We start from the raw sequence: 12,844 nt of genomic DNA on the forward strand, positions 1-12,844 counted from the left end.
AGAGAGAGCTGGATAGAGCTCTTAAGGATAGCGGAGTGAGGGGGTATGGGGAGAAGGCAGGAACGGGGTACTGATTGATAGTGATCAGCCATGATCGCATTGAATGGCGGTGCTGGCTCGAAGGGCTGAATGGCCTACTCCTGCACCTATTGTCTATTGTCTATTGTCTATTGAAACAGAAGATCTCGGAGAAAACCACGCAGGTCACGGGGAGAACGTACAAACTCCGTACAGACGGCGCCCGTAGTCGGGATTGAACCCGGGTCTCCGGCGCTGCATTCGCTGTAAGGGAGCAACTCTACCGCCGCGCCACCGTGACCGCCCAACAGGTCGTCACGGACAGAGTTTGGAATGCTGAGGTGTACGCAGTGACCTGCAGGAGTTTGGGTGTGTTTTCTGTTGGCAGCCAGACATGACAGTGTGATTGACTGTCATTTGGTGAGTGGCGAGGGGGTGGAGGATGAGGGGGTGCAGATTTTGGGAAGGAGGGGCGAGAATGGTTTTCCTTCCACTCTGCACTGTGAATTGAACACTCGACATCACAACTTCAGCTGGGAACAGCCCAGTGGCAAATCCTGATACAGCTCAGGCCAGTGAGATGTGAGTAACACCTCACTACAGCTTTACACTGTTGAGCTTTCCTGGTGATTTCAATGCTGGTGGTTATAGTCAGGGAATTTCGATCTTACTGTAAATGTACGATCTAGTCACCATTTCAGTTTCACATCAAGAACACACTGCTCTTAACCTGGAAAATGTTATCGTTTAACTTTATTTTACATGATATCTCACTGGAACATTGTACATGAATATTAAAAAGGACACAAAGTGCTGGAGTAACTCAGCAGGTCAGGCAGCATTGCTGGTGAACAAGGGGGGGGGGTTGTTCTCTATTCAATCTGAACACGGAACATCACTTCCCCATGTTCTCCAGAGATGCTGCCTGACCCGCTGAGTTACTCCAGCACTCTGTGAAACGTCACCTATCCATGTTCTCCAGAGATGCTGCCTGACCCGCTGAGTTACTCCAGCACTCTGTGAAACGTCACCTATCCATGTTCTCCAGAGATGCTGCCTGACCCGCTGAGTTACTCCAGCACTCTGTGAAACGTCACCTATCCATGTTCTCCACAGATGCTGCCTGACCCGCTGAGTTACTCCAGCACTCCGTGAAACGTCACCTATCCATGTTCTCCACAGATGCTGCCTGACCCACTGAGTTACTCCAGCACTCTGTGAAACGTCACCTATCCATGTTCTCCACAGATGCTGCCTGACCCGCTGAGTTACTCCAGCACTCTGTGAAACGTCACCTATCCATGTTCTCCAGAGATGCTGCCTGACCCGCTGAGTTACTCCAGCACTCTGTGAAACGTCACCTATCCATGTTCTCCACAGATGCTGCCTGACCCGCTGAGTTACTCCAGCACTTTCTATCCTTTTAGTATTATCCACCATTTGTAGTTCTTTGTTTCTAAATAAATATTAACATGTTTCAGCAGTTTGCCCTTGGTCTGTATTGGTAATGATCTACTACCAGGGCAGGACGATTATTGAGCCAGTTCCCAGGAAGGTACATTTGAAGAGAACAAAAGCTGCTGAAGATTTGTCAAGGTGCCCAGTGTTGGCGGGTTCCACCCGTCACTCCCCACTGCACAACCACAACCTGTGCCAGTGGGAATGGTGCCTGCAATGTGTTCGGACAGGCCAGTACAAACTAACAGCAGATACGTGTGGCCTTGCAAGTCAAGCTTCCTCACTAGAAGCTGCTGCGGATTATTCATACTTTTACAAACTCCAGGCTTTCCGAGATGCAACAGACTGCAGACGATGGAATCCTGCACAAACACAAAGTGCTGGAGAAGCACAGTGGGTCAGGCAGCATCTGTGGAGGGAATAGACCAACAATGTCCCAGCTTTCCCGACCCGAATCGTTGTCATAAGTGATTGGAGCAGAATTAGACCATTCGGCCCATCTAGTCTATTCCGCCATTCAATCATGGCTGATCTAACTTTCCCTTCTCAACCCCATTCTCCCCGTAATCCCCGATACACGCACTAATCAAGAATCCATCAATCTCTGCCTTAAAAATGTCCACTGACTTGGCCTCCACAGCCGTCTGTGGCAATGAATTCCACAAATGCTGCCCGACCCACCGACCCACCGAGTCACCCCAGCACTTTGCTTTGCTCTAGGTTTTCAGAAACCAGACAATGGATACAATAGAACTTTTAAACTTTAAAAACAACCTTTTAAATCTTCCCCAAATAAACCCAGGAGGGCTCGGGAGACACCCAAAGTGTTCCATTTCACCCATCAGATGACCCAATAGACTATAGACAATCGATGCAGGAGGAGGCCATTCGAGTCAGCACCGCCATTCAATATGATCATGGCTGATCATTCTCAATCAGTACCCCGTTCCTGCCTTCTCCCCATACCTCCTGACTCTGCTATCTTTAAGAGCTCTATCTAGCTCTCTCTTGAATGCATTCAGAGAATTGGCCTCCACTGTCTTCTGAGGCAGAGAATTCCACAGATTCACAACTCTCTGACTGAAAAAGTTTTTCCTCATCTCCGATCTAAATGGCCTACCCCTTATTCTTAAACTGTGGCCCCTTGTTCTGGACTCCCCCAACATCGGGAACATGTTTCCTGCCTCTAACGTGTCCAACCCCTTAATAATCTTATACGTTTCGATAAGATCCCCTCTCATCCTTCTAAATTCCAGTGTATACAAGCCTAGTCGCTCCAGTCTTTCAACATATGACAGTCCCGCCATTCCTGGAATTAACCTAGTAGTACTGGTTAAGTACTGTTGCTTTTGAACAGGGGTTAGGGTGGAAGAAACATAGAAACATAGAAGCATAGAAAATAGGTGCAGGAGTAGGCCATTCGGCCCTTCGAGCCTGCACCGCCATTCAATATGATCATGGCTGATCATCCAACTCAGTATCCCGTACCTGCTTCTCTCCATACCCCCTGATCCCTTTAGCCACAAGGGCCACATCTAACTCCCTCTTAAATATAGCCAATGAACTGGCCTCAACTACCTTCTGTGGCAGAGAATTCCACAGATTCACCACTCTCTGTGTGAAAAAAACCTTTCTCATCTCGGTCCTAAAAGACTTCCCCCTTATCCTTAAACTGTGACCCCTTGTTCTGGACTTCCCCAACATCGGGAACAATCTTCCTGCATCTAGCCTGTCCAACCCCTTAAGAATTTTGTAAGTTTCTATAAGATCCCCCCTCAATCTTCTAAATTCCAGCGAGTACAAGCCGAGTCTATCCAGTCTTTCTTCATATGAAAGTCCTGCCATCCCAGGAATCAATCTGGTGAACCTTCTCTGTACTCCCTCTATGGCAAGAATGTCTTTCCTCAGATTAGGAGAGCAAAACTGTACGCAATACTCCAGGTGTGGTCTCACCAAGGCCCTGTACAACTGCAGCAGAACCTCCCTGCTCCTATACTCAAATCCCCTCGCTATGAATGCCAACATACCATTTGCTTTCTTCACTGCCTGCTGCACCTGCATGCCTACTTTCAATGACTGGTGTACCACGACACCCAGGTCTCGTTGCATCTCCCCTTCTCCTAATCGGCCACCATTCAGATAATAGTCTGCTTTCCTGTTCTTGCCACCAAAGTGGATAACCTCACATTTATTTAGAAGACATCAGTTTGATCAGTTTTCACTATTCAGCTGTCCTTCCCCTCAGGCAGTCACTCGTGTGAAGGAAGACTTGCGATCTCTCCAATTAGTTCCACAATTCTGTGCCCTAATTTGCCATCTCCCTCCCCCCCCCCCCCAGCACCATCCCCAATACCCATTCCGTGCCCACCTACTGCATCTCTTGCCTGAACACTTGCCAAAGCTGAAATAGTCTGTTTGCAACCTTATTTATATTTATTCACCTACAGTGGTGCGATGAGATTTGGACAACTTTTGTCACTAACATTTGTTTTAATTACATCTGTAGTAATTCACTCGATGAGGCCAATTCACTGGATGAATTTAAGAGAGAGTTAGATAGAGCTCTAGGGGCTAGCGGAATCAAGGGATATGGGGAGAAGGTAGGCACGGGTTACTGATTGTGGATGATCAGCCGTGATCACAATGAATGGCGGCGCTGGCTCGAAGGGCCAAATGCTCTCCTCTTGCACCTATTCTCCATGTTTCTATGTCACACCACACCTTGCCTCTAGATTTTCACTCGCACAAAACTTTTCTTGCTCTGCCCTTCAAACGTTACCATCACCCCAGTTCCCCTCTTAACTGACACTCTGGCCCATTCCCTTATCACTCATTCCTCACTGAACAAAAGCCAGTGTCCGGTTCGGCAACTGGTCAGTGTTAAGGTTTGGATCAGATTAACCTCGGTCTCACCCTCAGAGATGTTTTCCCTTTTCTTTCCCCCATTTGGAATCCATTCCACAACTCCTGACCTGTCCGCACCATATTCACAACCTGCCCATTTTCTTTCAGATTTCCAGCGGCTGCAGTTCTTCGATTTTCAATTAAAATTCCAATGTTCATTCATAATTTTCTCATGATCTCAACGCTGTCTAAACCTGGAACTCCTACAACTCTTCCGAAGCCTCCACTCTGTCTCATTCCCAAACTCAACGACGCCATCAATGGTGTTTAACTCTTCAGCTACCAACGAGGTAGATATTGGACCTCCTTCTCGAGAGCTCTCCTCTCCTCTCCTCGTCTCCAAGTGGTAGAATCTAAGGAGAGTTGGTGGGAACCCGACCACTAGGTGGCACTGCAATGGTTGGTGGGAACCCGACCACTAGGTGGCACTGCAATGGTTGCCTCGCCAACAGCCTGTCTCGTTCCTTTTCTCTCTGTTGTTTTTCAGTATGAGTTAAATGTATGTTTTAGTGTTTTTCAGTGTTGTTTATCGGGGAGCGGGGGGTGGGGGGGGGATTTGGGGGAAACTTTTTCAGTCTCTTACCTCGACGGAGATGCGATTGTTTCCCGGATCGTATCTCCGTCCGCACTGCGGCCTAACGCTGAGGAGTTGGCGGCCTCTTGCTGGGGACCGACTTTGGGAGCTCCAACCGCAGGAGCCTGCGGGACTTAACATCGTGGAGCTGGCGGTCCCTGTCGGGGATCGACGTCGGGAGCTCCAGGTCGCGGGAGCCTAAGGAACTTTAACATCGTGGAGCTCGATGACCGATGATCGGGACCGACTTCGGGAGCTCCAGGTCACGGGAGCTTCGACCGCCCCGACTGCAGATGTTCGACTGCCCCGAGAATAAGGAGTGAAGAAGATTAGAACTTATTGCCTTCCATCACAGTGAGGAATGATGGTGGATGCTTATTTAACTTTTATGTAGTTGTGTGTTTCGTTGCTTTTTTTAGGATGACTGTATGGTAAATTGAGTTTCACTGTACCTTAGAAACATAGAAACATAGAAAATAGGTGCAGGAGTAGGCCATTCGGCCCTTCGAACCTGTACCGCCATTCAATATGATCACGGCTGATCATCCAGCTCAGTATCCCGTACCTGCCTTCTCTCCATACCCCCTGATCCCTTTAGCCACAAGGGCCACATCTAACTCCCTCTTAAATATAGCCAATGAACTGGCCTCAACTACCTTCTGTGGCAGAGAATTCCACAGATTCACCACCATTAATTGGTACACGTGACGTTTCAGTGCCCGGTGCGGCTCGGCCGCGGGGCCTTCCATCGCCCGGCGTGGCTCGGCCGCTGGACTTAACATCGCCGGCGCGGCTCGGCCGCGGGACGTTTCAGTGCCCGGCGCGGCTCGGCCGCGGGGCCTTCCATCCCCTTGCGGGGGCTGTGCGTGTCGGTCGCCTCGTTAGGGGTCGAGCTGCCTGTCCGTGGGAGGGGCGTGGGGGGAAGAGAGTGGAAGTTTTGTTGCCTTCCATCACAGTGAGGGGGTGTTTGGACTCACTGTGATGGATGTTTGTCTTGGGGTCGTGTGCCTGTGTACTTTTTTTCTTTTTTTTGTTGTGTTTTGTGACTGCTGTAATTTCGTTCGGTACTTGTACCGAATGACAATAAAGTTCTATACTATACTACTACTATACTATACTATACTATAAAATACCTTTGAACCTTTGAAGGGGATTAGTGTAAATGGGGGTTGATGGGTCAGCATGGACTCAGTGGGCTGAAGGGCCTGTTTCGGTGCTGGTTCTCTCTATGGCCGTGATCTTTCTCTCCATGTAAAAAGCTCTTAAAAGATACTAAGTCTTTCGTCCTCTCCCATTGCTGTGTCTGAATGTCAAACTAAATGCCAACGCGGCCCAAGGCACCTTGAGCCATGTGACTGTGATAAAGGCGCTCTTAAATTAAACATCAAAATCTGCAGCATCTGGACATGTTCACTGGAATTCAGAAGGATGAGAGGGGATCTTATAGAAACGCACAAAATTATTAAAGGACTGGACAAGCTAGATGCAGGGAAAATATTCCCGATGTTGGGGGAGTCCAGAACCAGGGGTTACAGTTTAAGAATAAGAGGAAGGCCATTTCGGACTGAGATGAGGAAAGAATTTTACACCCAGAGAGTTGTGAATCTGTGGAATTCTCTGCCAATGAGGGGGGGGGGGGGGGGGGGGGAGGGGGAGGGGAGTGCTCCTGCTGCTGGGTCCGGGGTGAGTGGCTCCCTCTACCCTATCCTTGCCCGCCCCCGGGCCTGGGGAAGTTTTGAGGGGGGGAGGGGGGGGAGGGGTGCAGTGGGTGAGTGTCGTTAGTTGAGGGAAGCTTGCTGGGCTTCCGCAGGTTTGGACGGATGGTTGCCGGGCTCGCAGGTGAGATTTGGGCCCAATGGGTCCATACCTGGCCAGTAACCCTTAAAAACCTTTGCAAAATGGTAGAAACCACGGTTTCTCCTGAAGGTTTCCACGATTATCAGCAGATGCAAAGAAAAAAGAAAAACCTTTGTAACGATCCAACGGAGTAAACCTTTATAGATTTGAAGGTTAGCCGAGATCTGTGCAACACTATTTATCTTCAGGCCACTATTTGTAGCACTGGAGATTAAACCGGTTTATAAGGTCTGAGAAGCGTACAGTATTTGTGAGAGAAATCTCTTCAGTTTGGCAAGGAGTAACAAGCTAAATAGGTCACAGAGCTTATCCTTGCATGATGGAAAAACATCATACAGCACTTCAACAGTCATCAATCTACAAGGCATTCCATTACGGAGCAATTTAATCACACAGATCGATTGACAAGAGTCCAAACTTGAACAGCAGCGTCCACAGTTCCATCTATCTGCTCAGAGCATTAAATCCATTTATCAAATGAAGACACATGTGTCTCCATTTTGCCTTTATCATTTCTCCTGAACTTTTTGCTTGTGTCACTGATCACAACTACGAAGCTCGGCTTGGAACAATCACCGTCTCCAATGGCATCATTCAGACGGCTCGAGGAAAGCCTGCTAAAAATCTAGTCAGGATCAAAGCTGAGCCCAGAGAGATGCCGGCAATCTTTCTTTCCCATTCTCAGTACACTGTAATGTCATTTACTGTAATGTCATGTGATGATGTAACATTTACATGGTGCGTTTGCGACTCTTGGCAACGGATCACATTACAAAAGGAAGGTATTTAATCACAAAATGCTGGAGTAACTCAGCAGGTCAGGCAGCATCTCAGGAGAGAAGGAATGGGTGATGTTTCGGGTCGAGACCCTTCTTCAGACTGATGTCGGGGGTGCGGGACAAAGGAAGGATATAGGTGGAGACAGGAAGACAGTGGGAGATCTGGGAAGGGGGAGGGGAAGAGAGGGACAGAGGAACTATCTAAAGTTGGAGAAGTCGATGTTCATACCACTGGGCTACAAGCTGACCAGGCGAAATATGAGGTGCTGTTCCTCCAATTTCCAGTGGGCCTCACTATGGCACTGGAGGAGGCCCATGACAGAAAGGTCAGACTGGGAGTGGGAGGGGGAGTTGAAGTGCTCGACCACCGGGAGATCAGTTTGTTCAATGCGGACCGAGCGCAGGTGTTGAGCGAAGCGATCGCCGAGCCTGCGCTTGGTTTCGCCGATGTAAATAAGTTGACATCTAGAGCAGCGGATGCAATAGATGAGGTTGGAGGAGGTGCAGGTGAACCTTTGTCTCACCTGGAAAGACTGTTTGGGTCCTTGGATGGAGTTGAGGTTCTTTTACATTACAAAAGGATGTGCTTTAGGGAAGGCATGGTGGTGCAGCGGGTAGAGCCGCTGCCTCACGGCGCTGGAAACCCAGGTTTGATCCCGACCTCGGGTGCAGCCTGTGTGGAGTTTGCACGTTCTCCTTGTGACCATGCCTGTTCCCTCCGGGTGCTCCAGTTTCCTCCTACATCCCAAAGATGTGAGGGGTTTGTAGGTTAATTGGTCTCTGTAAATTGCCCCTAGTGTGTAGGGAGTGGATGAGAAAGTGGGATCACACAGGACTAGTGTGAATGGGTGATCGGTGGTCGGCATGGACTCGGTGGGCCGAAGGGCCTGATTCCGTGCTGTATGACTCTATGCCTCGTTTTCATGACAGATAACGATGATTCTCACCAAACACATCCCAACCAAAATCAAACTTACAAAGAGGCCAAACTGAACAAACATTAAATCATATCAAATGTATTGTGGTGTGTGTGTGGGGGGGGGGGGGGGGGGGGGCTGCAGCTGCTGGTTTAAACCGAAGGCAGACACAAGAAGATGCAGTAAGTAACTCAGCGGGTCAGGCAGCATCTCTGGAGAAAAAGGAATAGGTGAGGTTTTGGGACGAGACCCTTCTTCACTGGAATGTACTTTTTTTTAAAAATGGACCAAAATTAAATTGTTCTGAAGTGAAAATCATTGCTCTTTCACTAACAATGAATGGAGTAATATGTGCAACATTTGCTTCATTGTAAATAAGAACATGGTTAATGTGTGAACTGTGCAAGAAAACCCTTAAAGCAGCAGTGTGAGGGCAATGTGACAGAATGCTCAATGCATGGGTCACAAGAGCAGTGGAGGGTTGATATCACGCAGATTCAAGTTTTGCCTGGGGCTATGTTAAAAATACTACTTATCGAACTGACTACTCATTGAACTGAGCAACTGTAGAAAGATTTCATCAGTCTGAAGAAGGGTCTCGACCCGAAACGTCACCCATTCCTTCTCTCCTGAGACGCTGCCTGACCCGCTGAGTTACTCCAACATTTTGTGAATAAATACCTTCGATTTGTACCAGCATCTGCAGTTATTTTCTTATACTAACTGTAGAAAGATGCCTGCTCTTTCCACTGGACCTTGCTGCGTCTGACTATAATAAACTTAAACTTTAAGGTTTTTACAAAAAAACCAATCTAATATGGAAAGACAACACAACATACTCGAGCTTCCAACATCTGCAGTTCCTGCCGTCTCACGTTTTGGAGATGAGTCGACCGTCATCAGTCCCACTGGAATACACTGGAATTTAGAAGGATGAGAGGAGATCTTATCGAAACGTATAAGATTATTAAGGGGTTGGACACGTTAGAGGCAGGAAACATGTTCCCAGAACAAGGGGCCCACAGTTTAAGAATAAGGGGTAGGCCATTTTAGAACTGAGATGAGGAAAAACTTTTTCAGTCAGAGAGTTGTGAATCTGTGGAATTCTCTGCCTCAGAAGGCAGTGGAGGCCATTCTCTGAATGCATTCAAGAGAGAGCTAGATAGAGCTCTTAAGGATAGCGGAGTGAGGGGGTATGGGGAGAAGGCAGGAACGGGGTACTGATTGAGAATGATCAGCCATGATCACATTGAATGGCGGTGCTGGCTCGAAGGGCTGAATGGCCTCCTCCTGCACCTATTGTCTATTGTCCCCACCTGGTTCCAAGCAACACATTGGGTATTGGGCACCACGCTGTAAATATCATTTCACTGGATGGGGAGGTTTTTGAGGGTTTTTTGTGGGAACCTTCACCAAAGTTACTGTCTCCTGCAAACACATCTTTCACTGTCCATTTTCAAAACGGAATATTTTAACAACACGTACCAGATTGTATCAAACTTCAGCACAAACTACACACAAAAAACAAACAAGTGCAAGTTAGCAAACTGCGTGTGAAAACATCAGGTCAAGTCGCCAAGGCATAAAATAAGAGCACAGACGAATGCAATGATACTGAGGGTGATTGTGAAACAGAATCTGACAGTTCCCAGAATACACAACTAAGCCACGACTAGGACCAGCACGTAACGCGTGGGAGGAACAGGCGTCGCCAATTGTGCCTGAAATGTTCCCTATTTGGGGGTTAAACCGTGGATCTGGTGAAGCTCAAGGGGTTAAAGAGGCGCCGCCGTCTCTGTCCCGCAGCCCCCCTTCCTCCTCTTTCACCTCTCCTCCTCTCCTCTCCTCCTCCTCCTCTCCACTCCTCCTCTCCTCCTCCTCGTTCCTCCTCCTCCTCTCCTCCTCCTCCTCCTCTCCTCTCCACTCCTCCTCTCTCCTCCTCCTCCTCTCTCCTCTCCACTCCTCCTCTCCTCCTCCTCCTCTCCTCCTCTCCTCCTCCTCCTCTCCTCTCCTCCTCTTTCTCCTCCTCCTCTCCACTCCTCCTCTCCTCTCCTCTCCTCCTCCTCCTCCTCTCCTCTCCACTCTCCTCCTCTCCTCCTCCTCTCCTCTCCTCCCCTCTCCTCCTCTCCTCTCCTCCTCTCCTCTCCTCTCCTCTCCTCTCCTCCTCCTCCTCCTCCTCTTCTCCTCCTCCTCTCCTCTCCACTCCTCCTCTCCTCTCCTCTCCTCCTCCTCCTCCTCTCTCCTCCTTCTCCTCTCCTCCTCCTCTCCTCTCCTCCCCTCCTCCTCTTCCTTTCCTCCTCCCCCTCTCCTCTCCTCTCCTCCCCTCCTCTCTTTCCTTTCCTTCTCTTCCCCCTCTCCTCCCCTCCCCTCCTCCTCCCCTACACAAGATGCTGAACTCACAACACTGCAGGTAAACCAGACGCAGTTTCCAGGGGCTGTCGCGGCTCCTCCTGCTACATCTCAGGGGCTGGGGTCTAGGGGGGACCCGCGGAGAGGGGCTGCTCCCCGGCTCAGCTGCCATCGCTGCTGCTCGGCGAGAGAGAGAGGGAAGGAGGGAGAGAGAGAAGGAGGGAGAGAGGGAAGGAGGGAGGGAGAGAGAGAGAGAGAGAGAGAGAGAGAGACGCAGCCGGGGCGGTGCTGCCGCACTGCTGGGGGAGATGTTGCTGTTCCCCAGACTAGACCCTCACATTGAGCCCTTGCCATCAAAACAACCAGGTTTTCAACCTCAATGTTGCCATCAGTTCAGATTGCAAGTCCGTTTGCAAGCTGCACGCACTGGGATCTTTGTGCAAAGACTACTAAACTAATTGGTGGCAAGAGGGGGGACACACATTTTGTTCATCTTTGTTTTGGCAGAGTGGAAAAGTGGAGGAGGAGGAGAGGAGGAGGAAGAGAGGTGAAGCAGAGAAGAAGAAGTGGAGAAGCAGAGGGGTGGAGAGGAGGAGGAGAGGAGAGGAGGAGGAGGAGAGGAGGAGGAGGAGAGGAGGAGGAGAGGAGAGGAGGAGGAGGAGAGGAGGAGAGGAGAAGGAGAGGAGGAGGAAGAGAGGAGAGGAGGAGGAGAGGAGGAGAAGAATATACTTTGTTTTGGCAGAGTGGAAAAGTATATTCCTTTGCCACTGCCCTCTGCAACATCTGGCAACTGAACGAACAACTGCAACGAAAATGCTTGAGGAAGAAAAAAGACACAAAGTGCTGGAGTAACTTTGCCAGCGGGCCAGGCAACATCTCTGGAGAACTTAATCCAGCACTGCGTGTTTCATTTTTGTGAACCAGCATCTACAACTCCTTGTTTCTCCATGCTTGACGAAGATTTTGTTTTCATAAGTTTATTATAAGTCATCGGAGCAGAATTAGGCCATTTGGCCGATCGAGTCTATGTCGCTATTCAATCATAGAAACATAGAAAATAGGTGCTGGAGGAGGCCGTTCGGCCCTTCGAGCCAGCACCGCCATTCATTGTGATCATGGCTGATCATCCACAATCCACATTTTTTGTTAGATTTAGAGACACAGCGCGGAAACAGGCCCTTCGGCCCACCGAGTCCCTGCCACCCAGCGATCCCCGTACATTAACACTATCCTACACACACTAGGGACAATTTTTTTTAAACATTTGCCCAGCCAATTAACCTACAAACCTGTACGTCTTTGGAGTGTGGGAGGAAACCGAAGATCTCGGAGAAAACCCACGCAGGTCACGGGGAGAACGTACAAACTCCGTACAGACGGCGCCCGTAGTCAGGATCGAACCTGAGTCTCCGGCGCCGCATTTGCTGTAAGGCAGCAACTCTACCGCTGCGCCACTGTGCCGCCTGTAACCCGTGCCTGCCTTCTCCCCATATCCCTTGATTCCACTAGCCCCTAGAGCTCTATCTAACTCTCTTTTAAATCCATCCAGTGTATCGGCCTCCACTGCCTTCTGTGGCAGAGAATCCCACAAATTCACAACTCTCTGGGTGAAAAAAAGTTTCCTCTCACCTCAGTTTTAAATGGCCTCCCCTTTATTCTTAGACTGTATCCCCTGGTTCTGGACTCCCCCAACAATAGACAATAGACAATAGACAATAGGTGCAGGAGTAGGCCATTCAGCCCTTCGAGCCAGCACCGCCATTCAATGCGATCATGGCTGATCACTCTCAATCAGTACCCCGTTCCTGCCTTCTCCCCATACCCCCTCACTCCGCTATCCTTAAGAGCTCTATCCAACTCTCTCTTGAAAGCATCCAACGAACTGGCCTCCACTGCCTTCTGAGGCAGAGAATTCCACACCTTCACCACTCTCTGACTGAAAAAGTTCTTCCTCATCTCCGTTCTAAAGACGTACAGGTATGTAGGTT

At 49.3% G+C, this 12,844-nt stretch overlaps 1 protein-coding gene across 2 annotated transcripts in view; it reads right to left on the bottom strand.

The window, feature by feature from the left end:
• Window positions 1-11,068, bottom strand: part of LOC144599310 (uncharacterized) — a 157,492-nt gene extending 146,424 nt beyond the window's left edge. For both annotated transcript variants that reach the window (XM_078410099.1, XM_078410098.1), the window contains exon 1: window positions 10,908-11,068. In XM_078410099.1, the coding sequence (XP_078266225.1) occupies window positions 10,908-11,028 (121 nt within the window). In that variant the 5' untranslated portion in view covers window positions 11,029-11,068. The remainder of the gene's footprint in view (window positions 1-10,907) is intronic.
• Between the last annotated feature and the right edge of the window lie 1,776 nt (window positions 11,069-12,844).

The sequence above is a fragment of the Rhinoraja longicauda genome, chromosome 13 (genome assembly GCF_053455715.1).
Source record: "Rhinoraja longicauda isolate Sanriku21f chromosome 13, sRhiLon1.1, whole genome shotgun sequence".
Taxonomy (NCBI): domain Eukaryota; kingdom Metazoa; phylum Chordata; class Chondrichthyes; order Rajiformes; family Arhynchobatidae; genus Rhinoraja; species Rhinoraja longicauda.